General features: G+C 40.5%; 1 protein-coding gene across 4 annotated transcripts in view; it reads right to left on the bottom strand.

Annotated features, from left to right (window-relative positions):
* Positions 1-23,199, bottom strand: part of LOC138746671 (anoctamin-5-like) — a 159,699-nt gene extending 136,500 nt beyond the window's left edge. For 3 of the 4 annotated variants that reach the window (XM_069904970.1, XM_069904964.1, XM_069904987.1), the window contains exons 1-2: positions 23,076-23,199; positions 1,953-1,991 (exon numbers count right to left, since the gene is read on the bottom strand). In XM_069904970.1, the coding sequence (XP_069761071.1) occupies positions 1,953-1,991; positions 23,076-23,148 (112 nt within the window). In that variant the 5' untranslated portion in view covers positions 23,149-23,199. The remainder of the gene's footprint in view (positions 1-1,952; positions 1,992-23,075) is intronic. The other variant, XM_069904979.1, reaches the window with a different exon arrangement.
* Positions 23,200-25,522: the final 2,323 nt, after the last annotated feature.

Below are 25,522 nucleotides of genomic sequence, written 5' to 3'. Positions count from 1 at the left end.
AAAAAAATTAGCAAGAACATTACTGCATCAGGCATCTGCCTAAGCACTTTCCAACATATTTTTAAAAATATCAGACGTGCATCTTTCAAACGGTGAAATTAAAAAAAGCAAAATTAAAGCCAAAAATGTACCTGATTTGGTTTCCTGACTGAGAGGCTAAGTTTAAACAATAATTTTGCCACAGATAATATCTTCAATAACTTGTGGAAACATCTGGCCATACACTACCAAAAAACTGAAAAGGAATGCACTGTAGAATCTTTTCTGGGAGCATGCAGAAGCCGAGAGAAGGAGGACCAGATCACCTCACATACTTACCACCCACTTTCCTTGTCAAACATCTCCAACCTCACTAGAGGCAGAGTAAGCAGACCCTACTTTGGGTTCAGGGATGACAAATGAAGTTGAAGAACTGCCGTGCATGCAGCTCATCCTTGACCTCTAAGGAATGGACAAAGGAGAAGGTTGGAATGGTGTGGATGTGAAGTGAGTGGTCTCTGAGCATCTAAAAAAAAATCAGGGAATGGCTGTCTTTGCCTGTCAAAGCAGAATCAGTGCATTAAGGATTCCGTCAATTGAATAACAGCGCTTATACTAGAGAATGATATCAGCAAAGCTACCTGGAGAATTCTCTATTCTCTGAATCCCATTTTATGCAGAAGTCAAAAATGAGGTGCGCTTGGGTGGCCGGGGGGGGGGGGGGGGGGGGGACGGGTTGGTGTGGGGAAGTTTCATTAAAATATGTATCCAGACGTCTTGAGTAAAACACAAAAGTCTGCAGGTGCTACGATTGTAGTAAAAGCTCACAGAAATGCTGGAGAAACTCAGCCGGTCTTTTCAGGAAGGGCTCTGGCCGAAATGCTGGCAATCTATCGTTGTCTCCTACAGACGTTTAAAAGACCAGCCGAGTTCCTCTAGCATTTTGGTGTGTTTTTAATGCAGATGTCTTGCCAATTTTATTTTTAGAAAGATTACATAGCAATGTTGAAAGTTGGAACAAAAGGCCATGAACACCATTAGAATCAACATTTATCCAGTCAGCTCAAATACTTGTAAGTAATTAGACAGAGACAATGCCAAAAATCTCTGCCTTCTTAATGGAAGAGGTTTGAAACAAGGAGAGGAAAAAAATGTTTAAAACGACCTCATCCTCCAGGCCTTGAAACATTAGGGAACCAAAGCAATGAATTTTGCAAAGAACAAGGCTCCACATTTTGAGAGGAAGAACGCAAAACAAAAATGACAGGATCTGGTGTGTGAAATGAATGAAGAGAATTGGGGTGTATGGACAAACAGAAAATGGGCACCCTATTCAAACAAACAAGAAAATGTATCCATCCAAATAGCAGGCAAGAGCAAGATTTATTAAGTCACACCCCTTCCCAGATGCCTGGGAAACAGATTCTTTTATAATTAATTTAAATTCTGAAATTATGCCTATTATTATCCCTGGATGTTTTTAAAAAGAACTCTGAAAATTTGCTCGCAATCTTTGAAACCAGTGTGTTGCCACGGCTGGTATATCCTGTTCAACTGAGCACTATGACACTTCAGCTTGTTCGCTTTTCTCTCCCCTGTGCAATCCACACTTGTTAAGCACCCACGGCCTTGCAAATCTGCCCTGGAAGCCTGTCAGAATTATTTTGGCCCCCTCCCACGGATGGATATATCATGATATGGGAACCGATAGAAACAAGGGAGACCAAGATACAACCTATGTTGCTTTGTTGCAGTAAACAAATTATTTCAGACAAATGCCACTGCCAGTCAATGCGCTAGCAAACCATTTCAAGTTCAGTCATTGAGAATCTTAACAAAATGCAGTCACATTACAACACAAAGAGCCACATTAAAACCACCAAGATGCAACCAGTACTAACAACTTTCACAACACTTTGACACTTGGAAATGAAACAAACAGCCAAACCATTTGCATAAAAGATTGATTATACCTGGCGATTCTGCTGTGAAGCCTGAAATAATGGCAATGTCTTCAAGGGAGAGAGAGAAAAAAAACCATTAGATTTAGGGGAAGCAAGAGAATTAAAAGCACAACTAAAATCTGTGGTATTTATGCAACAGAAAAAAAAGGTTAATTTTGACAGGTTATATCAACAGGAGAACAAAATAGAGCATCATCAGTACTTAGTCAGCAGCTATAAACAATTCCCGAGGTCACCCCACTTTCAGAAGTATTGAGCATACTGCACAACATCCTGCCTTGCTCCTCAATGAAGCAGTGTTTTGTGCTTCATCGTTTCTCCTGCCCTGCACCAACATCCAAGTTTATCCCGAATTTATTGTCCATTCTACAACCTTTTTAAAAAAAAAAAGGTATCAACATGTGTCCTGTGGAAGAATCCAACGTTTCCAAAAGATGTGGCTTTGGGAAATCAACACAGATATTGAAAAGATAGTTTAATAAATGGCAAAAAAATGAAACTGGATTTGGAATGAATTAAAATTTGGAATACAGTGAAGCCGCTGTCTCTAGTTACCAGGCATCATCTCAGGCTCCCAGCAGGAGTAGGGATATTGGCCATCTGGATGAGATGAAACAATTCATTACCAAAAGCAACTAGCAGTACATGATCATGCACGGAGTTATGGAAAGTGGACTAATTTCGAGAAATTTGGGATGAATTGGAGAACAATCTTGCACAATTTTTCATCGGCCGAAATGGATGGCTTTCCATACACCTGGGTTTATTATCGTTAGAGGATAGGAGCTGAGGGGCAACTTTTCAACATTAAGAGGGGGCATGGAGCTAGAAGACATCCCTCCAAGAATGTATAGATGGAGATTAAACCCCATGCTACTTAAAAGACAGGATTTTAGAGAATTTATTGAAAAACAATTAAAAATGTACTTTGAAGTAAATACGGAATCAGTGGAAGATAAGTTTATACTATGGGACGCAATGAAAGCATTCATTAGAGGACAAATAATAAGTTATGCAACCAAGATGAAGAAGGACTATAATCAGGAAACAGAGCAGTTGGAAAGGGAAATAATAAACATAGAAAAAAAATTAGCAATAAAGGAAGATACAACCAAAAGAAAAGAATTGGCGGATAAAAAAATAAAATATGAAACATTACAAACATATAAGGTGGAGAAGAATATAATGAAGACAAAACAGAAATATTATGAACTAGGGGAAAAAACACACAAAATCCTAGCATGGCAGCTTAAGACAGAGCAAACTAAGAAAATGGTATTGGCAACAAGGAAAAAAGACAAACAAATTACATATAATCCAAAAGAAATTAAGGAAAACTTCAGAGAATTCTATGAACAATTATACCGAACCGAAAACGAAGGGAAAGAAGGGAAAATAGATGAATTTTTGACTAAAATTGAACTACCAAAACTACAAATAGAGGAACAAAATAAATTAACAGAACCATTTGGAACAGTAGAAATACAAGAGATAATAAAAAATTTACCAAATAATAAGACACCAGGAGAGGATGGACTCCCAATAGAATTCTACAAAACATTTAAAGACCTAATAATACCGCCCCTCCTGGATGTAATCAACCAGATTGATGAGACACAAAACTTACCAGATTCATGTAAAACAGCAATAATTACAGTGATACTAAAACAAGGGAAAGATCCACTCTCACCAGCGTCATATAGACCAATATCTTTGCTAAACACAGATTATAAGATAATAGCTAAACTATTAGCGAACAGATTAGCAGAACAGGTACCGAAAATGGTAAATTTAGACCAAACTGGATTTATCAAAAAAAGACGCACAACAGACAATATTTGTAAATTTATTAACTTAATTCATGCAGTAGAAGGAAATAAAGCACCGGCAGTAGCAGTTGCTTTAGACGCAGAGAAGGCCTTCGACAGAGTAGAATGGAATTACTTGTTCAAAGTATTGCAAAAATTCAGTTTACCGGAGAAGTATATTAATTGGATTAAAGCATTATATAAGGGACCGTTAGCGAAAGTGACAGTAAATGGACATGTATCAAAGCAATTTAACTTAAGCAGGTCAACGCGGCAGGGATGCCCACTATCACCATTATTGTTTGCGCTAGCTATAGAACCACTAGCAGAATCGATAAGAAGAGATAATAATATAAAAGGAATAAAAATAAAAGACAGGGAATATAAAATCAGTCTGTTTGCGGATGATGTGATAGTGTACTTAACAGAACCAGAACTATCAATAAAAGAACTATATAAGAAATTGAAGGAATATGGAGAAGTGTCGGGATACAAGATAAACGTAAATAAAAGTGAAGCAATGCCTATGAATAACGCGGATTTCTCAAAATTTAAGGAGGAATCCCCATTCAGATGGCAAACGCAGGCAATAAGATACCTAGGTGTGCAAATAAACAAAAATCTAGGCCAATTATATAAACTCAATTACAATCCACTAATGAAAAAATTACAGGACGATTTAGAGCATTGGAAAGAGCTACCACTAACACTGATAGGAAGGATAAACTGTATTAAAATGAACATTTTTCCAAGGATACTATACTTATTTCAGGCATTGCCAATACAACTGACAGAAAAATTCTTCAAAGAGTTAAAGAAAATAATAAGGAGATTTTTATGGAGAGGGGGGAAACCGAGGATAGCACTAGACAAATTAACAGAATGGTATAAACAAGGAGGCTTACAATTGCCAAACTTCAAAAATTATTATAGAGCCGCACAATTAAGGTACCTATCAGATTTTTATCAAACAAGGGAAAAACCAGACTGGACGAGACTAGAATTAGATAAAATAGGGGAAAAGATACCTGAACACATATTATATAAATGGGACGAAAAATTGGTACAACATAGAACTTCTCCAGTATTACACCATCTCCTCAATATATGGAAGAAGATTCATGTAGAAAGAAATAAAATAAATTACCAAATACCAAAACTAATATTGACGCAAAATAAGCTACTCCCTTTTACAATAGACAACCTTGCCTTTAGAAAATGGGAAAAAAAAGGGATTAAAAGAATAGAAAATTGTTTTTCAGGAAGTAGATTCTTATCCTTTGAACAAATGAGAGATAAGTACAATATAACGGGAGATACAGCGCTGGCATATTACCAACTGAGATCCTACTTGAAAGATAAATTAGGAAGCAACTTGAGTTTACCAGAGGGAAGTAACCTTGAATATGTGATTACAGATACAATGTTAATCAAAAGATTTATAAAAAATATGTATATTAAACTGCAAGAAAAGGAAAATGAGGAAACAAATGGTAAAACTAAACAAAAATGGGAACAAGATTTAAATATAAAGATAAAAAAGGAAACATGGGAGAAGTTATGCTCTGGAACGATGAGAAATACAATAAATACGAGGCTGCGTATGATACAATATAATTGGTTACACAGACTATACATTACACCGCAAAAGTTAAATAAATGGGACCCAACAGTATCTGATAGATGTTTTCGATGTAAAAAAGAAAGGGGAACAACAATTCATGCAATCTGGACATGTGAGAGAGTAGAAAAATTTTGGGATGATCTCAATCAGATATTAAATAAAATAACAGAAAACAATATACCAAAGAATCCAGAGATCTTTCTCCTAAGTAACATAAAAAATAAAGAATTTGGAATTGACTTGGAGGAAGCACAAAAAAGATTTGTTAAGATAGCCCTAGCTGTAGCAAAAAAATGTATTATGTCAACCTGGAAATTGGAAGATAATTTGAAAATACAACAATGGTATATAGAAATGAATAAATGTATTCCATTAGAAAAAATAACATATAGTTTAAGAAATAATATTGAAATATTCGAACAAGTATGGGAGCCTTACATTAAATACAATAGCGAAAACCTACCGGGAACAAACATTACCTAAGTTGATGGAAGGAGAAGAGAAGAAAAAAATGGACTCAGTAGAATTTCTGGTGTATTTTTGTTGAATGACAACATTGTCTAACTGAATTAATGCAACCTAGATTGTATAACTAAAATGGATGAGAGGGGGGAGGGATGGGGGGGTGGCTTGGGAGGAGGGAGGGGGGAGGGAGAAAAAGTCACTGTAAATGTGTGGAAAAGAAAAAGTGTATATCATGGCTATTGTGATTTATGGTGTGAAAAATAAAAAATTTAAAAAAAAAAAAAAAAGAGGGGGCATGGAGAAGGCAGATGATTAGAATTTTTTTTCCCCCTCGCATGGGGGAAATCTAAAGAGCACAGGTTTAAGACTGACAAAAAAAAAGAGTTTTTCCACACAGAGGGTGGTGAACAGATGGAACAATCTGCCAGGGGAACTGGTAGAGGCAGATACAGTGACTAATGCATAAAAGGCATTTGGACAGGAAAGATGCAGGCCAATTGGGATTCACAGAGAAATGCATCATGGTCAGCACAGAAAAGATGGGCAGAAGGGTCCATTTCTGTGCTGTACAAGAGATAATTTCCACTAACATAAAACACTTTTCCAATGTATATTTCAAAGCAACTGCTTGAGTGAAACAATTACTGGTGACAGAATGCCAAGCACTGTGTTACACAGACAGACCCCGACTTACGATGCTCCAACTTGTGATATTTTGAAGTTATGATGATCAGAATCAGTTGTGAGTAAAGTTGGGGTCTACTTGTAGCAATGTGGTTGCTTTTCCTTCTCTGAAGGAAATGCTTCTATCTGATCAGCGCACGCAGAAAGCTTCACACCGCTGCCACCACTGCCTGCCCCGCCCCTGCCCCACACCATCATTTCGGTGCTCCTTTTGTATTGACGTCGAGGAAATGTGCCTTGTTGGACCCAATGCCTTTTTTTTAATGTGATTGGTGTCACTGGGGGGAGAGAGAGAGAGAGAGAGAGAGGGGATAATCTGAACATGCATTCAAAATCACAACAGAGTTTGCGAAGTGAAGCCGCTGTCTCTAGTTACCAGGCATCACCTCAGGCTCCTGGCAGGAGCGGAATGTTGGTCTCCCGCTGCCGCCAGGTGGCTCATGGGAGAAGAGGTTGGCCTCCCAGAAGGAGTGACGTGCAAGACTACATGTACAGCTAGATCCTGACTTACGATAATGTCACCCTATGATGAGAGTCGTGGAACTGAACCCCATCATAAATAGGGGTCTACCTCTACAGTAAAGCCTCTGGCATCTGGGATTGGTAGATGCCAGATTAGTGTATTTTCTGGTTGCTTGAAACGTACTCTTACAATCCCTAAATCACCTGCATTAAGAATAAACAGTTTAAAAGACAAAAATACATAATGTACTTACACTGAACAAACTTCTCATGCATGAATATATACACTATAGAGATTCTACTTTATTTTCAGTCATATTCTTTGAAAACATTTAATCAGTGCTGAATCTGCATGATCCTCTCCCTCCAGGAGCTGCCCCACAGACAAACAATAACATTACAAATAATTAACTTTCCTCCCCCCCCCCCCCCCTAACTTCAAGTTTACAGATAAAGCTTGTGACTGGGGCAACTCCTTCTAAGCAGGGATAAGAAGACACTCTAAGAGAGTCACCCCAAACAGCGAGAGGCATCAACCAGCTCTTCATCCTGGGTGACACCATTGCTGTTTCACATAACTTTATTCAAGCAGTTGCTAAGAGCAAAGCATGACCAAGGTCCTCCACTGGCTGAATATTTGCTCCCATCTTCAAAAGTATGTATTAGAACATTTACTTTTATATAATTAAACTTACTGGAATGTATTTTTTTAAATCTATTATTTTATTCTTATTTATTTTAATTTTTAAAATTTATTTTCCTCAATTTTTTGCCAGTTGCTTGAATTCTGGACACTAGGGGTTCTACTGCATCTTTAAAATTAAAAAAAAAACTCTTTCCAAGATGTCCTCAAAATTCAGAGGGCGATTGGCGAGAGAATGTATTCAATTTCTGCTTTGGTGCCAGACATTCCTTTTGAAACTGCTGCCCCAGATGTTGCCATGGAGATAGTTTCCTATTATGGATTAGTTGCACTGGGAGATCCTACCACATTCGGCAATCTTTAAAGAATGAGAGGAGATTCCCCCACTCTCAGTTTGGTGCTGGCTCTTTTGCATTCCATTCCACCACTGGCTTCGATAAGATATGTGCACATCAGCCCTAAATTACTTGCCTGGTGTTCCATCATTATCAATTTACCTCTTGTCTCACTATTCCGAGCAACGAGAGAGTAACTAGCATGAAAAATACATATAGTCTACTAGTCTGATCATAACCCAAAACCATGGCCGAATGGTTACACAAAAACATCAGAGCCAAAATCTGAGCAAGAAGAGAGCACAGCCTCTTTAAAATCTTAGGAATGGCATGATTGGCTTAGTGGTTAGTGCAACCTCTTTAAAGCACCAGCAGGGGTTCAAATCCTGAAAGGAGTTTGTACATTTTCCTCTTGTCTGTTTGGGGTTTCCTCCACCCTTTAAAATGTACTGGGGGTGTAGGTTAATTGGGTGTAAATTGGGCGACATGGACTCATGGGACAAAATGGCCTGCTACCTTATTGTATGTCAAAATTTCTTTATCTTTTTAAAATATTTTTATTGATTTTAATAAATAATTTATACAAAAAGGTAGTAAGATAGCATGGACAGTTACATAAACTCAAGAAATTCTGCATACATAAATAGTAGATCATATCCATAATTCATATTCTAAATAGTATACAATATTATAAAAAAAGGAAAGAAGAATATAGTAGAGGAGAAAAATTCACTTTAATAACTGTAACCTATTTATTTGCAGATAAAATAAAGCCAAATCAAATTAACATTTCAATTTACAAAACACAAGGTGACCTTCAAATAAACCCTGGGAAAGAAAACACCAGTTTGTATTTCCTGTGCAAAATTATCACCCCTGCCCCATCTCCCTCAAACGGAGTGAACCAGACAAGTGGGTGTGCCAATATTTGAGCACGGATTGGTGGGAGATTTTGGAAAAAAAAACAGCAAAAAATGCCACGCTATAAAAAAAAGAACAGTACTTAACATTCAGCCCCAAACCAATGGGTGTCACTTACAGAGTGACAAGTGGCAGGTTTGATGAGCAGCTGTGATTAACGCTAGAATAGATCAGCCTGTGATGACATCACATCTTAACTCAGAAAATTCTAAAAATAGCAGATTATTGAACATGGCCAAGACCTCCAATCCGGTATTTTTTATTTACTATTTTAACTCAAGGTTTATTTTTACAATAGGTAGCACAAGCAAGAACAGGCATCTCGCTGGCTATATATTAAAAAAAATCCCAATAGATTTCAGAGAAGTGGGCATGCAAAGTGAAAAAATAAATTAAAAAACTGAATATTTGCTTTGTTGGAAGGCCATTTAACCCATCAGCATATCCCAGCTCTCTGCAGAAACAATTCTGTCAATCCCATCTTTCAGTTTTTGTTGCTAAATTTTTCTTTAAAATCTTCAAAAGTATTCATTTCCATTTCAAAAGCTACAATTGAATCTGCTCTCTCTGTTAGGCAGAGAGTTTCAGATCACAATGACTGCAGTGAACTGGAATTCACTGTCTCGGTGTTGTTCTGATTGCTGACTCCTCCCTTGGCTCCACCCTCACCTACACCAATATAAACCCTGGATTTCCCGCCTTACCTCAGATTCACCTGAGGACTATTGTATCTACAGGCCATTGATTGTAAGCTACTGAAAGTGTGCTCCTCACACACCGTTGAGTGCAATCAGTCACGTTACAACAACTTACACAAATTCACCAGCACAAACATAGATTATGGAAGGCCTTGAAGTTGATGTACATCATAAGGATACAAGGGAAAAGATGGGTCCAGATCTGTGCTGGGGGAGTTAATTCAGCTGGTTGGGAACTGGTGCCTTAAGAGGCCAAGATGGCAAGGATAGGGATGAAAGCCCTGAATGGCAATGTTAAGTTTTTTTTTATTTCCGCCCCCCCAATGGCAATGTTAAGTGAAGGAACTTATGGCAATGGAACTCCAGACTAGAGAACTGCTAACCAAGCCTAATTGTGCCCTGGAATGTCTCAAAACTGTCACATCCATTTTACATTGACTAAATTCCTTGGTTTTCTCCAATACGGAAATAGGTTACTCAATGCACGTTTGATGTAGAAAGATGCCGGTCTTGCAAGACCAATTCATTTCAGTAAGTACACGTGTGAAAGGCCATTACAATATGTAAAATGACTCTGAAATGTCCATTATCATGCTTCACTCTGGAAAATGTTCAATTTTAATCAAGTAGTACTAAATGAAACAGCACAAGATAATGGAATTTTTCCAGCAATATATTCACATTGCATTATCATTCGGTGTACTTTTGGAAAAGAAACCTCATAAATTCTCTGATCAACACCAGTTCCAGTGCAACTGTTGGTCTGGGACAACCTCCCTGACCTCTCCTCCATTTTGAATTTCTTCCATCTGCTGGATTTTCTCCCTGATAGAATCACGTTACAATGAGTTACGAACAAAGATCAACTGCATTTCTCTGCTCCAATTAAATGGAACCATAGAATGCTACAGCACAGAAACAGGCCCCTTCGGCTCTTCGAGTCTGTGCAAAACCATTTTTGTTTTGCCTTGTCGCACTGACTTGCTCCAAGTCCATAGCCCTCCATAGATCGTCCATCAATTTTAAAACTGAGCCCACCTTTAACATGGAGTTAGAATTTAACATGGAGCTTGGTCACATTTGTGAATAGTGCTTTCAGTTCAGCGTACTGAAAGCACTATTGTTGGTTATCCTTGACTCAAAAACCAGAATGAATCAAATTGCATTTGAAGGATACTGTACTTTGCAAATTGCTCACGGCAGCCTAAAGGTTTTTCCCAATCAGCTTAGAAGTCACTGATTCTGAATGACGAAGTAACATCTGCTGCCAAACCATGTCAAAGAAGAAATGGAGCATTGAACAGAAATAAAAGAAGCAGTTTTTTGCTCAGGAGCAAAAGAGATAAAAATCAGAAATGTCATAAATATAAATTTCAAACACTGAGATCATTCCACATCACTGCAGGGTTTTAAATAATTGAATATGCATAAAATTAAAATACTGTGACCTAAAATGACTTTTTTCCCCAAAAGGGAAAGTGAGTTGACTTTTCTAGACTTAGTAGTAGTTGTCACAGCAAGAGAACACCATAAAGAGAGATAACCAATGGTGAGGTAAACTATTCTGCACAAAGCAAAATTAATTCTGTCAACAAAAGACAGCAGTAGGTACAATCATCAGCCTCAATGTTAACCCTGCACATTCATAGATTCACAGCATGGAAACAGGTCCCTGGGCCATGCTGATCAAAATGGAGTGAAAGACTAAAGTCTGCCAATGCTGTGGTTGCAGTAATAACACAAAGAAATGCTGGAGGAACTCAAGACAATCTCACAGCGACCATAGGAGCTAAAGATGCATCACCGACCTGAGCCCTTTTTCAAAGTATAAGCAAAAAGCTGGCAGGCATCTCAATGAAGACCAAGAGAGAAAGGTGGAAGAATGGGAGGGGGAAAGAGTCTAGACTAACAAACAAAAGGGGTTAAATGGATATGAGGAAAGGTATGAATTGATTTTGGCTCTCTGAAAGGATACTGAGGGAAGAGAGAATGAGAACTAGAGGAAAGGAGACAGGAGGACGAATATGGGGTGCGGGGGATGTAAACGGAAACTGGAGAAGTCAATGTTAATACCAACTCTTGGAAGGTGCCGGGCTGGAATACGAGGTGTTATTCCACCAATTTGCAGGTGGTCTCACTGATCAAAGTGCCAACCTAATCTAGTCCCAATCACCTGCATTTAGTTCACATCCCTCGGAACCAGTGGTTTCCACATTTTTTCTTTCCACTCACGTACCACCTTAAGTCATTCCTATGCCAAAGATGCTCTGTGATTAGAAAGGGATTGCTTAAGGTGGTACGTGAGTGGAAAGAAAAAGTCTGAAAACCACTGTTTTAATAGCACCTGATTGACTCATTATGTGCACAGTTTCATAATTGCAAAAGGAAATGAGCCGATGAGAATTTTTCTCAAGCAAAATACTTCAGTGACAATTGGGTCTAGAGCAGTGATTCTCAATCTTCCCACTCACATACCACCTTAAGCAATCTCTGACTAATCACAGAGCACCTATGGCATTGGGATTACTTAAAGTGGCACGTGAATGGAAAGAAAAAGGTTGAGAACCCCTGATCTAAACATTTTTATGTTACACATTTGGATTTTTTTTAATGAGATGCCCCTCTCATCCTTCCATACTCCAGTGAGTACAGGTCCAGGTCCCCTCTCATCTACATTTAAACTATGACTACTGCATTGTAACAGGCCATTTCGGTCCATGAGCCCGTACCACCCAATTTATACCCAATTAACTTACACCATCAGTACATTTCAAACAGTGGGAGGAAACCAGAGCCCCCCAGGGAAAACACACGCAGACAAGGGGAGAATATACAAATTCCTTACAGACAGCGTGGGATTTAAACTCTGGTCCTGATCGCTGGCGCTGTAAAGGTATTGCGCCAACCGCTGCACCTACCGTGCTGCCCCAATAATCTCTGGGATTTTCCGGTCAACCCATTTCTGGAAGGTTTTCTGCCTTCTGCAGGGGAGGATTCCACAGGTTCGCCACCCCTCTGAATCCAAACAATTCTACTCTCAATCTATTCTTACTCCATCCTGAAACTCTCTCAGCTATCCTTCTGGCTTTAGAGGAAGCATTGCGACACACCCCCTGGCAATTTTGTATTCCCTGAACAACAGGGGAATTGACAGTTCTCTATGGAGCACCTCATTTAATCATCATCCTTTTGGGTTTACTTTATAGTCTCCCGCAGGGGGTCATGCCCTTCTGTGCAACCACTCATCTCTTCCCCCTCTTTGCCCTCTTGTATCTATCTTTTTGCAAGTTTAATCCCAAAATTTCATAAATATGGCTAAATGAATGCACTGAAATACTTAAGGACAATAGGCTGTTTGTAAAGTGAACTTTAAAATGCTTAGTGTTCTAATTATGGGCTTGTTTCTCATTATAAAAGGTATTATGTTCTTGCCGGAGATTAAATTTTGGTTAGTGTTGTGCAAGGACTCTAGACTTTTAAAAAAATGTTTCCATTGGTTGCCAGCATCTTTTCAAGTTGCCTAGTTGATAACAAACCATCAACACGTCAACGTTCTAGAGCTGAAAGCCTCCATTTTATATATAAATCATGTTCTCTGGAGAACATGAATCAGCAGCTCAGATGGATTTGGAAAATATTATGTATTTTTTCAGCCTTAAAGAACTGTATTGCAATCTTCACATTGCCTACTATACCAAGACTGCATTCATACTTTGGGCACATTGCTTTTGAAAGCTTATCTGCCCCCATCACCTTCAAGCAGATCTTTCCAACATGCCACCATCCGTTTTCCAACTTGTTCAGAATGATGCTCTTCCTGTTGACCTGCTGTCTTCCTGCGACATGATACATCTTTTCTTTTTAAAATATTTTTATTGATTTCAATTAAAAAATACACATTTACTATTCAATAAGATAGTATAGACAGTTACACAAACTAAGTTAGATATCCTGTATATCACTAACATATACAAGTTTTAGATGATATCGATAATTCATACTCTCTCCACCATCCTTCACTCCACTGCTGCTGACCGTTTTTCCAGTTCCACTTTATCATCTGATCGTACATGTGCGACCCGATGAAACGTTGTTCTCTGGCCCTCGATGCAAAAAAAAAACTGCAAATACTCAGACAAGCTATACACAAATAGTAAAATAAATAAATAATAGCCATGGAGGGTTTGCATGAGCAATTCATCACTCGTTCAGCAGTCTCTTTGCCCATGGGAAGAAGTTGTTTCTCAGCCTGGCGGCAATGGCTCGGATACTCCTGCATCTCTTTCCTGACAGCAGTAATTGGAAGATACTGCAAGCAGGGAGGTAGGGATCCTCACTGATCTCTTGTGCCCTTTTTAAACAATGATCATGTTGATAGGGGGGGTGGGGGGGGGGGGGGTGAAGAGGGAGACCTCCGCCGCTCTTATGGTCCTGTGGATTAACCTCCAATCTGATGCTCTAAGCAACCATATGACACTGTAGTGCAGCTGGCCAGGATATTCTCAATAGAGCTCCTGTTGAAGAGTGACATGATGGTGATGTTGTCCATCTCAGTTTTCTCAGGAAGTGCAGTTCCTGTTGCACTTTCCTGACAAGAGATGTGTGTGCCCAGAATAGAACACTTGTGTTTATGCACCTGGCACCACAGCATTTCACTGTCATTTCGAAGCAATGTCTTGGCCTATCTCTGAACATCTGTGTTAATCCGCGAGTCTTGAACATACGATGTTTGTTTCTGCCAGGTTTTTGATCACCACTCTGAATCTTGCAGATGTGATTTTTTTAAATAAAATCTGGACACAAATCAGGAAAGTTCCACTCACTTAATTCTCTCATCCTCTTAATTTTATTAGATTGTTACTCATTTTGACTAAAAGTTGACACAGTGGTATTACCACCTCTGGTGTTTTGATTTAGTTTGTTTTGAACATTTAAAGGGCTGGATAGAGTGGACATGAAGATCTTTTCAGTGGTGAGTGAATCTAGGACCAGGTAGCACATCTTCAGAATTAAAGGAGGTCTCTTTAGAACAGAGATAAGGAGAGTTTTTTTCAGCCAGTAGGAGGCAAATTTGTGGAGATCATTGGCATGTATAGCTGTAGAGGCCAAGCTATTGGGAATATTTAAAGCAGAGGTTGATAGCTTCTTGATATTAGTAAGGGCATCAAAGCAATGGAGTTGAAAGGTAAAATGCATAGATTTGAATGGCCTAATTCTGCCAAACCTTATGAGAGAACAACAAATCTACAGTAAATGAGCAGAAAGTTAAAAGAGCACGAGAGAACTCAATAAATGAAAGCCAAGCCTTAATGGTCTGCAATATCAATGGTGAGAGATAATGGTGGTCACTTCCCAAAATTCCACAGATGTGAAAGTGGCTCCCACAGACTGGAAAGAAACAAACATATCCTGACTATTTAAAAAAAAATACAGAGGAAAAAATTGGAAACCACAGAATATATGGACTGATAATTTATTATAAATGATAACAGGCCAGTTCGAAAATTGGAATGGGATTCAGCCAATGTGAAACTTTGAGAGTGACTTTTGTTTGATTTGAAGCTGTGGCACATTTGATCTTTTAGATGGTGTTCAAGAATAAAACAGAAGGACAAGACAAGTTAATGGCTTGGCTGCTGCTTGGTTCACAGCCATTTTTAGGGTTGGGAGGTGGAGATCCATCGATGAAATGCTGCAGGTGGATCTTGCCCGGGGCACAGTATAATTTATCCAAGCTCCCCAATGATACAATGCTGGGAGCAGTGTGGGTTGTAAGATGATGAGAAAGGCAAATTTCAATGGCATATCAAATGGCTCAAGATACACCAGAAGGCACAAAATATGAAAATAAAGTCATCCACTATGATAGAAACAGAAAGTACTGGCAAATTTCAGACTCACAAACGAGTGCTTTTGTGTCAGATTGTAAATAACTTTTCTTCCTTCTTCAGTGATAGATGATTGCTGCATCTAAGAGGTGGCAATGAACCACTGGGTATTTTTTTTTAAACTAGAAGTATAACAAAGCTGTTGGGAAACTCAATGGTTTCCATCCAGGTGCAAAGAAGGAACTCCAATAGGATTTCAGAAAAAATATTGGCATGTAACTGGAAGAGAGACTGTTGGATGCTGTTCCAGAGGATCTACTCCCTTTGTTCTTTTTTTTTGGTGGCAGAAGTTACAGGTTTAAAAGGCGCTGTCCTAACAGCAGAGGTGGGTAAAATGTATCTTTCAAATGATCCTCACAGCCAGTGGCAACGTCTTTTTAAGAGGAATATAAATAGGAAATTATGGAAAACACCAAAACAAGAATTCTTACATCTGGACAGTCACTAACAAATCTGACGGAATTCAGGAAGAACTTCTTTACCCTGTGTGATAGTACAGATCTATCACCAATGTACATAGTGTATATAGTTACTGTATCTAGACTGTGCTTACAGCGATTGGCTGAGAGCTAAGCCACGCCTATTGTCTGGGCCTTAAAGGGTTGTGTCCCTAGCCAGGTCGGATCATTCCGGACTGGTCGGCCACCTGTGAAGAGCTCCTGTCTTTTGCTAATAAAAGCCTTGGTTTGGATCAACAAGTCTTTGGTTCTTTCGACGAGCTCTACACCCTGCAAATGTAACTAATCACCACTCAACGACCAGATTTGTTATTGAGAGAGGGGCAGAAAATCTGGCCTTGCTGGCAAAGCCACCATCCCATTCCTCAAAAATGGGCTAAATAAACAGGAGAAAATAATGGGAAGTGATGAGAATAGGGGAGTTGGAGTGTAAGGAAGTAGCGAGTGTGGAATGTGTTACATTTGGATCCATTCAGATCTGTTTCTGACACATAAAAACACCTTAAACATAATACAAGAGCAAGCAAGATGTTCAGCCGTACACATTGCATGAATTCTGAAGGATCAACGAGCAGATCAAAGCAATAACGAAGGCTTCAGAGCAGCCTGCAAACAGTACAGACTAACAGAAGGAAACTTCTTTCGGACCCTCTGTCAACAGTTGATTAACTCGCTTTTTCTTAAAGCAGTCATCAACAAGCAATGGAAAGTTTGGGGGGGGGGGGGAAGAGGAGAATTGTTCTTGGTTTGCCATCCTAATGGTAGGATACAGCTTTTGAATTTGCCAAGGTCCCAAGCCAAGACACTTGCCTTCATCAGTCAGGCCAGTGCACACAGGAATTGGGATGTCACGTTACAGCTGTACTGGTAGAGATCACATTTGGAATTCTATGTGCAGTTCTAGTCACCTTACTGTTGAAAGGATGTTATTGAACTGAAAAGGAGGTCGCAGAGGATGGAGGGTTTGAGTTATAGAGAGGCTGGATAGGTTTATCACTGGAGCACAGAAGACTGAGAGAGTGACTTTGTTGATGTACAATCACAAGAGGCATAGATAAGGTGAATGATCATTCCCCTCCACCTCCACCCCCCCCCCCCCACCATGAGGGAGTAATAGCTTTAAGCTAAAGGGACTGGAGGGATAACTTTTTCCACCCAAAGGGTAGTGCAAATGAGTTATCAGGAGTGGCAGATGTGGGTACAATTACAACATTTAAGATATTTGAACAGGTACTGTACATGGAATTGCAAGAAGGACATAGGGCCAAGTGGGACTACCTTAACAGGTCTTGTAGCATAATTAGGAGGTAAATCTTCACCACCCAGGCCATGCTCCACACCATCAGCATCAAGAATAGTTATTATCCCTCAGCTATCAGACTCTTGAACAACAGGGGATAATTGTACTCATTTAAGGACTTGTATACTCATTATTTATTACTGTATATTTACATCTGCACAGTTTGTTTCAAGTTCTTGATGTTTACAGTTATTGGTATAGATTCTTGGTCTGCAAAAAAAAAAGGATCTCAAGGTTGTATGTGATTGTGTGTATGTACTCTGACAAGAAACCTTAACTTGAATTGACGATAGACATCATTGGTGGCCTGTATATGTTGACTCAAATACTGGCTCAGAGCAACCATTCTCAACTGTTTTTTTGGCTATGTTCAAAGTTTATTGATCTCCTTCACCATGAAGCAGTCAAGTTGCTCTCCTATAGATTACACAAAAAAGATTTTATGGCTTCAGTGTGTGACTCTCTCTTGCGCCATCTCCCCCACCACCCTAAATGTGTGTAGCTCCTATTGTGAGCGGCTGGATGAGAGAACCAGAAACAAACCTCTGCTTTTCCAATATTAATACATACCCAGAGCACAATTAATGCAAGAACACTGCCTCAATTTCTCGGACATTGACTGACGTTCAATATTAGTTGTTTTTTTTTTTTAAAAAGTCCCCAAGTCAGAAGAGCAGAGCAGAGTTGAAGCAACTGGAGAGAAATTTTACTGCTACAGGAGAAAGAATAGGGAAATCAAGCTAAAACAACTTTGGATAGAAAGCAAAAACATGCAACTTCCCCTGCCCCCAGGCCCATTTGATTTTAATCAAATAGGGAAAGTGAACACAATTTTAATCAATGTTTCATTTCAGTGGCCTTAATACAAGGGATCAACATAATCCATGAAGTGCAAGAAACAAATTCTGATCTTTGTTGACGGTCATAATTATCTGTTTCTGCATCACATGTGGTATGCCCACCATCTAATTTTGTGGTAAACTTCAATAATATCCAAACCTAAACCACAAATCGTGCCAACTATCAATATTTTAAACTAAACAGACATAAAAGCTGAAACCCATCATTATAGCAAAGATGGAGTTTTATAGATTGCACCTTTCCCAGGCTTCTGCCCAAAACAAATACTTTGATTTAAAATCCGTCAAATTTCCAAGCCCATCTTCACAATCCATTTACTTTCCTTGAACATTTCTTGCAGCTTAAGTGGACAGTGATTCATTAACAGTAGGCTCCCAAATGAGGTCACAATTTCAAATCCTCCCCCCACCCCGCCCCCCCCATTGCCTCTACCCTGAGATAACTTTTGCATTATTCTGTAACCTGACAATAAGTTTCAGTTATCTTCAGATCTAGTCTTTTTTCAATTTATAGTTTTGTCCACTAAAGAAAGATCTATGAAGTCATCAATGGAATAAAATGCTTCCTTTCAAATTGCACCTATTCCTACTTGAGCGCAATGGAAAAAAAAAATTCCCTCTAATTCTCCACCTAATCTTCATTTTTATACACTTACAGGCCTAAAACCAGAGGAGAGAATCCCAAGGATTTACAAACAGAAGAAATTTACTCTAATCTCCAGATGCCCCTGGATTTAGATTCTTGATGAAAGAAAACATTCTCTAGCATCGATTCTGTCAAGCCCCCTCAGAGAAAGAATCAGACAAAATCACGCAATCTTTCCTCCAAAAAGAAACATTCAAACCGATAATCAATCCACTGTGAATGCTCTTTGTAGCCTACAAGGCAGATCAATCCTTCCTTAAACTCAAAAAAGATGTATGGAATCATCAATGGAGTAAAATGTGGTTGGCCCAAATTGGACACAGTATTCCCAAGTAGGATCTTGAAGTCCAGTTGCTCACAGTTGACAATCCAAGAATGAGTGGGCAAATATTCCCTTTAACTAAAATCTGCAGACTAAGCTATCATTTTTGGTCTTCGTCACTATATTATTTTCAAGAAAATGACTCCATCCCTCTCCCTACTGAATCTCTGAAGCTAAACTTTCAGTGCCATTTATGAATCAAGCAGCAAATTTACATTTCCTTAGTTCACCAATGACTCAACTCAACTGCTCCCAAAGTCTCATCCATCTCTTTGTTTTCTCTTAACTTCACTATTCCTATACACTTCTGATTGCCCCTACCCCCATATCTTAAGTTGAATGCCTAGCGCTTGGTAGCACATTTAATCAATGCCTGGTTATAAAATACTCACATTCAAATAGAGAAAGAACAGGGCAGGCAACATTTGTGGAAAGAAAACCAAAGTTAACAAGCCTCTCTCACATATGCAGTTCTAGATGACCTAGTTTTTTTTTCAATTTTCATTCACTATTAACATCTTCATCCTGGTTTGAAAAAAAAATCAAGGCATGGCCATCTTGATATGTCATCAACAAGTTAAAAAAAATAGTTGCTATATGTTCAATAGTCCATCTCCTGGAATCCCTTATTAATAGCTAAATAATCGTCTACCAAATCTTTACTTTTTCCTGAAGTCTTTTATCATCTGACCCAACATCTCCTTACTTTCTTCCATATTATTCCAAGTTTGATAACAAAGTACCTTGGAATATTTTTTTTTATACTATATTAAAGTTATACAAAATGGAAGTTTCTTTTGAGTCAGCATTTGTCACCACTTTTAAGTAGCAGTGTGGGTGAATATCAGCCTCCTTCCAGAATCCCACTGCAGGAAACATAAAACATTTCAAGTCAGTCCCAAATGATACAGCAATAGCTGCATACAATGGAAGCAAATCATCTGATTTTATTATTCAAGACTGGTGCTCTTGGGCAAGCCATGCCTATAGCGAAACTATTCCCAGCTACAATACTGGTCTACATCCTAGTGAAGAAGAAGATTGTCCTGACCACACACACAAAAAGGAAATCCAATCCGAAAATTACTGTCGTGGTCAGTACACACATAAACTATGGAGAAACTGAACAGGATTTGACCCTACTATTTGCTGGTCACTTGTTTTTCAATCTTAACAGTAACTTTAGGAAGCAAACTTCCATGCTTTTGATTCCAAGATAAAGAATATATTCCATGAGCCTTTTTGATCACTGTTTGTATAAACCCAATAGTTTCTAAGGATATGTACACTTGGGATTCCTTCCCCCGATTAGGCATTGTCAAATGCAAACAAAATGCTCTGATTTCCTCACTGATAGTTCCCCAAACACAGAGGATCATTAAAATAGCCGAGAGGATTACTGGGGTCTCCCTTTATTTTATTGATGATACATTCTGCGAGTGTTGTCTAAATGGAGTTCAAGGAATTATAAGATTCAGCGTACAGCATCATCAACCCACTATTAAGAAGGCACAGGAATCAAAAGCCGGACTACCAGGCTGGGGAATAGCTTCTTCCCACAGATTGTGAGACTGATGAACAGTCTCCTGTAACCATGAAAATCATCCCAAATATTTATCTATCGTTATTTGGATTATTTCTGTCATCATTATGTACAGTTTATGTGCATTCATCATGGTGTGGAGAAACACTATTATGTCGGGTTGTATTTGCACAATCAGATCGCAATGAACCTGATTCAACCAACCAAGGTCAAGACAACAACATCCTTGGCAGATACTTCAGGTTTTCACAGAAGCTCTCTAAATCCGAGGACCTGGGGGTAAAGTTTCAAATCTTCAATCTTACACAAGCAAAATATACCGGACAATGAAGATTTTGCTTCTTGAACTCTTCTGCATGTATGTTATGTATTTTGAGCTGTTGATCACAAAAATAATTTGAAAAAAATTCCAATACAAACCTCTTCCCGCCCATTCCCCAATATAACCTGTTTTGAGATTTTGTCTACTAGCATATTGCTCATAAACCAAGATGTTTTGATCAGTCCAAGCATGCCTGGGCCTCCACTCATTGCAAATGTTGTCTTAGGCCTGGGCATGGTTAGTCAGGATAGATGCAGATAAACTATAAAAGCAGCTCATACATATAGATGCTGTGCATTACATTGATGTGGCTTGAACATGTTGATGCACCACATTCTTCAGACTACAAGCTCAGTAAGTGAACATAACAACAGCTTTTTTGTCTTCAGGAGGAATCAATACAGAAGAAATGTCTCGAAAATGTAAAAGCTGCGATACATACTGTTACATTTCTGGCGAGTATATGCAAAAGGTACAAAGACACATCATGACTGCACTTATGAAGAAAGCCCATGGGCTCTAATTCAGTTGTAAAATTGGTAACCAGGACAAACCCTGGGCTCCTCACATTGGTTGGGTGACATGTGCCGTCAACCTGAGTTTGGCGCAGAGGCACATTATGCAGTTAACAGGATAAATTCAATTAAAGTTAATTTAATGTTTCCCCAACTCCCCACACAATACAGCAAATCTGAAATTATCTTTGTGTTCAGCGTTAAGTTGTCTATCAAAATCCCCAGGTTTATTTTTTAAATCACCAAGCAAATCCTTTGGGAACAAAAAAAGTTGCCAGTAATATCAAAAAGTCAGTCCTGCACACAGGCAGGTGCGCAAAAGCACCCACTCGTGTTCTCAACCAGTGACCAAACACAATCGAGAGCATGAGGCTGACTGCCACTCGAGACCGCCAGCCCGTCCACCCTGCCACTCGAGACCGCCAGCCCGTCCACCCTGCCACTCGAGTCCGCCAGCCCGTCCACCCTGCCACTCGAGACCGCCAGCCCGTCCACCCTGCCACTCGAGACCGCCAGCCCGTCCACCCTGCCACTCGAGACCGCCAGCCCGTCCACCCTGCCACTCGAGACCGCCAGCCCGTCCACCCTGCCACTCGAGACCGCCAGCCCGTCCACCCTGCCACTCGAGACCGCCAGCCCGTCCACCCTGCCACTCGAGACCGCCAGCCCGTCCACCCTGCCACTCGAGACCGCCAGCCCGTCCACCCTGCCACTCGAGACCGCCAGCCCGTCCACCCTGCCACTCGAGACCGCCAGCCCGTCCACCTTGCCACTCGAGACCGCCAGCCCGTCCACCCTGCCACTCGAGACCGCCAGCCCGTCCACCCTGCCACTCGAGACCGCCAGCCCATCCACCCTGCCACTCGAGACCGCCAGCCCGTCCATCATGCCCCTTGAGACCGCCAGCCCGTCCATCCTGCCCCTCGAGACCACCAGTCCGTCCATCTTGCCACTCTAAGACCACCAGTCCATCCTGCCAAACATTCAAACGACTTTGCTCCCTCCCCCCAACCCCCAAGTAAATTCAGCGCTGAGAATTTGTCCAGAGCGGGACAACTGCATGACTCGACATCTCTTCTGCAGGGGAGGGAGAAAGGAAACAAACAAACAAATTCTGAGTCGACAATGAGTCGTAGTCCATCCTGCTCTTCCCTCCTCTTCCTTCCGATCAGTCCTGGGTGCGGGAATTCTCCAAAGGGGAGCATCTACATTTCCCCTCTCAGGGCAAGACACGTCGGCCCTTTAACCGTGTGAATTGTGTTCCTGGAAATTGAATTGGGGTCTGACAAGCTATTTGGAAAAGGGACCACATCCCTGGACCAATACAGTCAGGCGGGCTTCAAAGCTCCACTGAGCCCAATGGTCACGGGTGTCCACGGTGCAAACTCGAGCGTCCAGCCCGTGGCGGGAGAAGCCACGGGTCACATCAAGCGCGGCCATTCAGCCCGTTCAATGCCCCGCCGGTCGGGGACATCCCGAAGACAAGCGGGCGCCCTCCACTGCCGTCCCGTCGGATGGGCCGAAGCCGACCCGTCCTCTGCAACACTGGCAGCCCTCGCTGATGCAGCGTTCCCCTGTCCAGCCCAGAAAACTTAACCAACTCACTGCAGCTTTTATACATCTCTCGCATGCACTGACCTCCCATCTCCTCCCCGGCAGAGGAAGACATCTCGATGAGGGTGTCCTGGTTCCTGTGATTGCACGGGATCATTGCTTCCCACCGGTCCCCCCCGAGCAGCTGCCGACTCCCCGCTCCACTTCGCACTCGTCCTTCCTTGACGCACGCCTTAAAGGGAAGGTTCCGCCTTCGTCTGTTTCAATCGGCAGAATTTTATTCCGCTCATTCCCACCTCCCCAAAAGGAGTTCTTTTAGGTTTTGTACAACAACTACCCTTTCAAACCTGTTCACATATTTTAGGGGCATTTTCTTTTTGGTGGAGGGAATTTATTTAAAAAAAATTGATGGATCTAAACCCAGGTCAGATTTCAGATTTATTGTCAGAGTACATACATCACCTACAGCCTTTTTTCCTGCGGGCAAGGCAGAATTAACACTTATTGGTAGTTAGGGTGGCCAGACGTCTGGTTTTAGGCTGGACAGTCCGGCTTTTGAACCCTCTGTCCTCCGTCCGACGCCACCTGTAGCCCGTCGTCAATTTGCCCTCCGTGTAGGCCCTACACCCCCCCTCCCCCACAAATGGGGGACAAATTCAGTGTTAGACAAAGCACTAAATGAGGCACGCCCAGCCATGTTTCTTCTCGTGTGCAGGCGCGATGAGGGAGAAGTGCAACGGCAGTCCACGAAGTGCCAACTGGCTTGTGCCCATTGGGAGGGAGAGAGTGACAGTAGCGTCCCCCTCCCCTGGAAAGCGTTTCTGACACTGACCCTTTATGTCCTCCATTTCAGCAAGTTTGAAATGGACACCCTACCAGTAGTGCAAAAAACTGTATGCAATCTACCCATGTAAGCAAATAAAGAAATGTCGACAAACTGACTGTGCAATGCAGAGAGGAACAAAAACAATAGCATGCAAAAGTAAGAGTGCTTAACTGAGCCCCTGAATAAGTGGATGGTTGGAATCTGATGGTGGAGGGGGAGCAGCTGTTCTTGATCCTGGTGGTGCGAGCCTTGTGGCATCTAGACCTCTTTCCTGATGGCAGCAGCGAGAACAGAGCATGTGCTGGGTGGTGTGGATCCTTGATGATTGATGCTGCTCTCTGATGGCAGCGTTCTCAGTAGATGTTCTCAGTTTGGGGAAGGTTTTGCTTGTGACGTCCTGGACTGTGTCCACTACCTTTTGCAGGGCTTTATACTTGAGGATATTGATGTCTCTATACCGGACTGTTATCTCCAAATGATAACTAAAAAGGATTATTACATGATATCCCACAGGAACTACCTGCCTATAGAAAAGAAATACAAGTTTTGAGGTGGTGAATATTGTTGCTGTCATGAAAATATCATAGACTGAAATTAAAGGAGTTATGCTCTTCATTACACCTTTGATCACCTCATTGTCAGCAGGCAAAATTAAATATTTTAGCCAAATGCTTTCCATGAAAACATCCCTTTAATCCTAAATAGCAAAAAAAAATTTGCATATGCTGGAAATATGAAATAAAATAGCAAATACCCAACATTCTCAATAGATAAGGAGAAAGGAACAGTTTTGTGAGATGATCTTTCAGCAGGAGGAAGAGTGAGAAATTAAAGGTGGTGTGGACAAAGAGATGAGGTGGACATCCAACGGGTGTGGGAGGGGGAGTGTCTGCTACAGTGATGAAGGCTTGTCACTGGAACGACTACCCCAATACACTTTCAAAAATGAACGGAAATACTTTGATCCTCAAAACTCACATTGGCCCCTCTCTTCTTGCAAGTTATCTCCAAACTTCTCTGTCAAGTCCACGTTGGTCGCATTGCGTTCCCAATCCAGCTTTCGCCAAACTCCGCTTAGCAGGGCTTCTCTTAGATCTGCCTCTGTCACTGCACTGCAATAGCTCTGATTTCAACCACTAGCACTCTGGCAACGTGGCACCTTCCTTATTCATCACTTTGTCTCTGATGCCATCTTTATCCCTCCTAGGTCCTGGTTCACCCCTTGCCTGATGTATTGAATTTAATTTCACAATTTCCCACCTTCTGGATTTTATGGGTTAATTTTTCAGGAAAGGCCATCCCTCATTACTCTTGAATTGCATATCTTTCAAGGCCATTGCACTTGGAGTCTTATTGATGGGAGCAGAATTACATAGAGATTAGACTTTGATTTCTTTTTTGAAAAGTGGGGAATTAATCAATGAAATTGATTTTTTATGACAGTTTAGTAATTTTGTGATCATGTTTACCCATGAAATTATTATAAAATAAAAATCTGAGTTATTGACTGAATTTAAATTCCAAAATAGGCAAAAGGGAATTTGAACACATCTTTATATTGACAATCAGTTAATAACTGTGTTCCTTATTATACTGGAGTCGATATTTTAAATAATTGCAGTTGCACTGATAAACATAGCTCAAGCTAAGACAACTATTTTTTTTTGTTCCAGTTTGAACAATTCAAAGTAGAATGAGTGAAATA

This window comes from Narcine bancroftii, chromosome 1 (genome assembly GCF_036971445.1).
Source record: "Narcine bancroftii isolate sNarBan1 chromosome 1, sNarBan1.hap1, whole genome shotgun sequence".
Taxonomy (NCBI): Eukaryota; Metazoa; Chordata; class Chondrichthyes; order Torpediniformes; family Narcinidae; genus Narcine; species Narcine bancroftii.
Note: the sequence above shows the minus strand (reverse complement) of the source record. Positions and strands in the feature narration are given on the sequence as shown.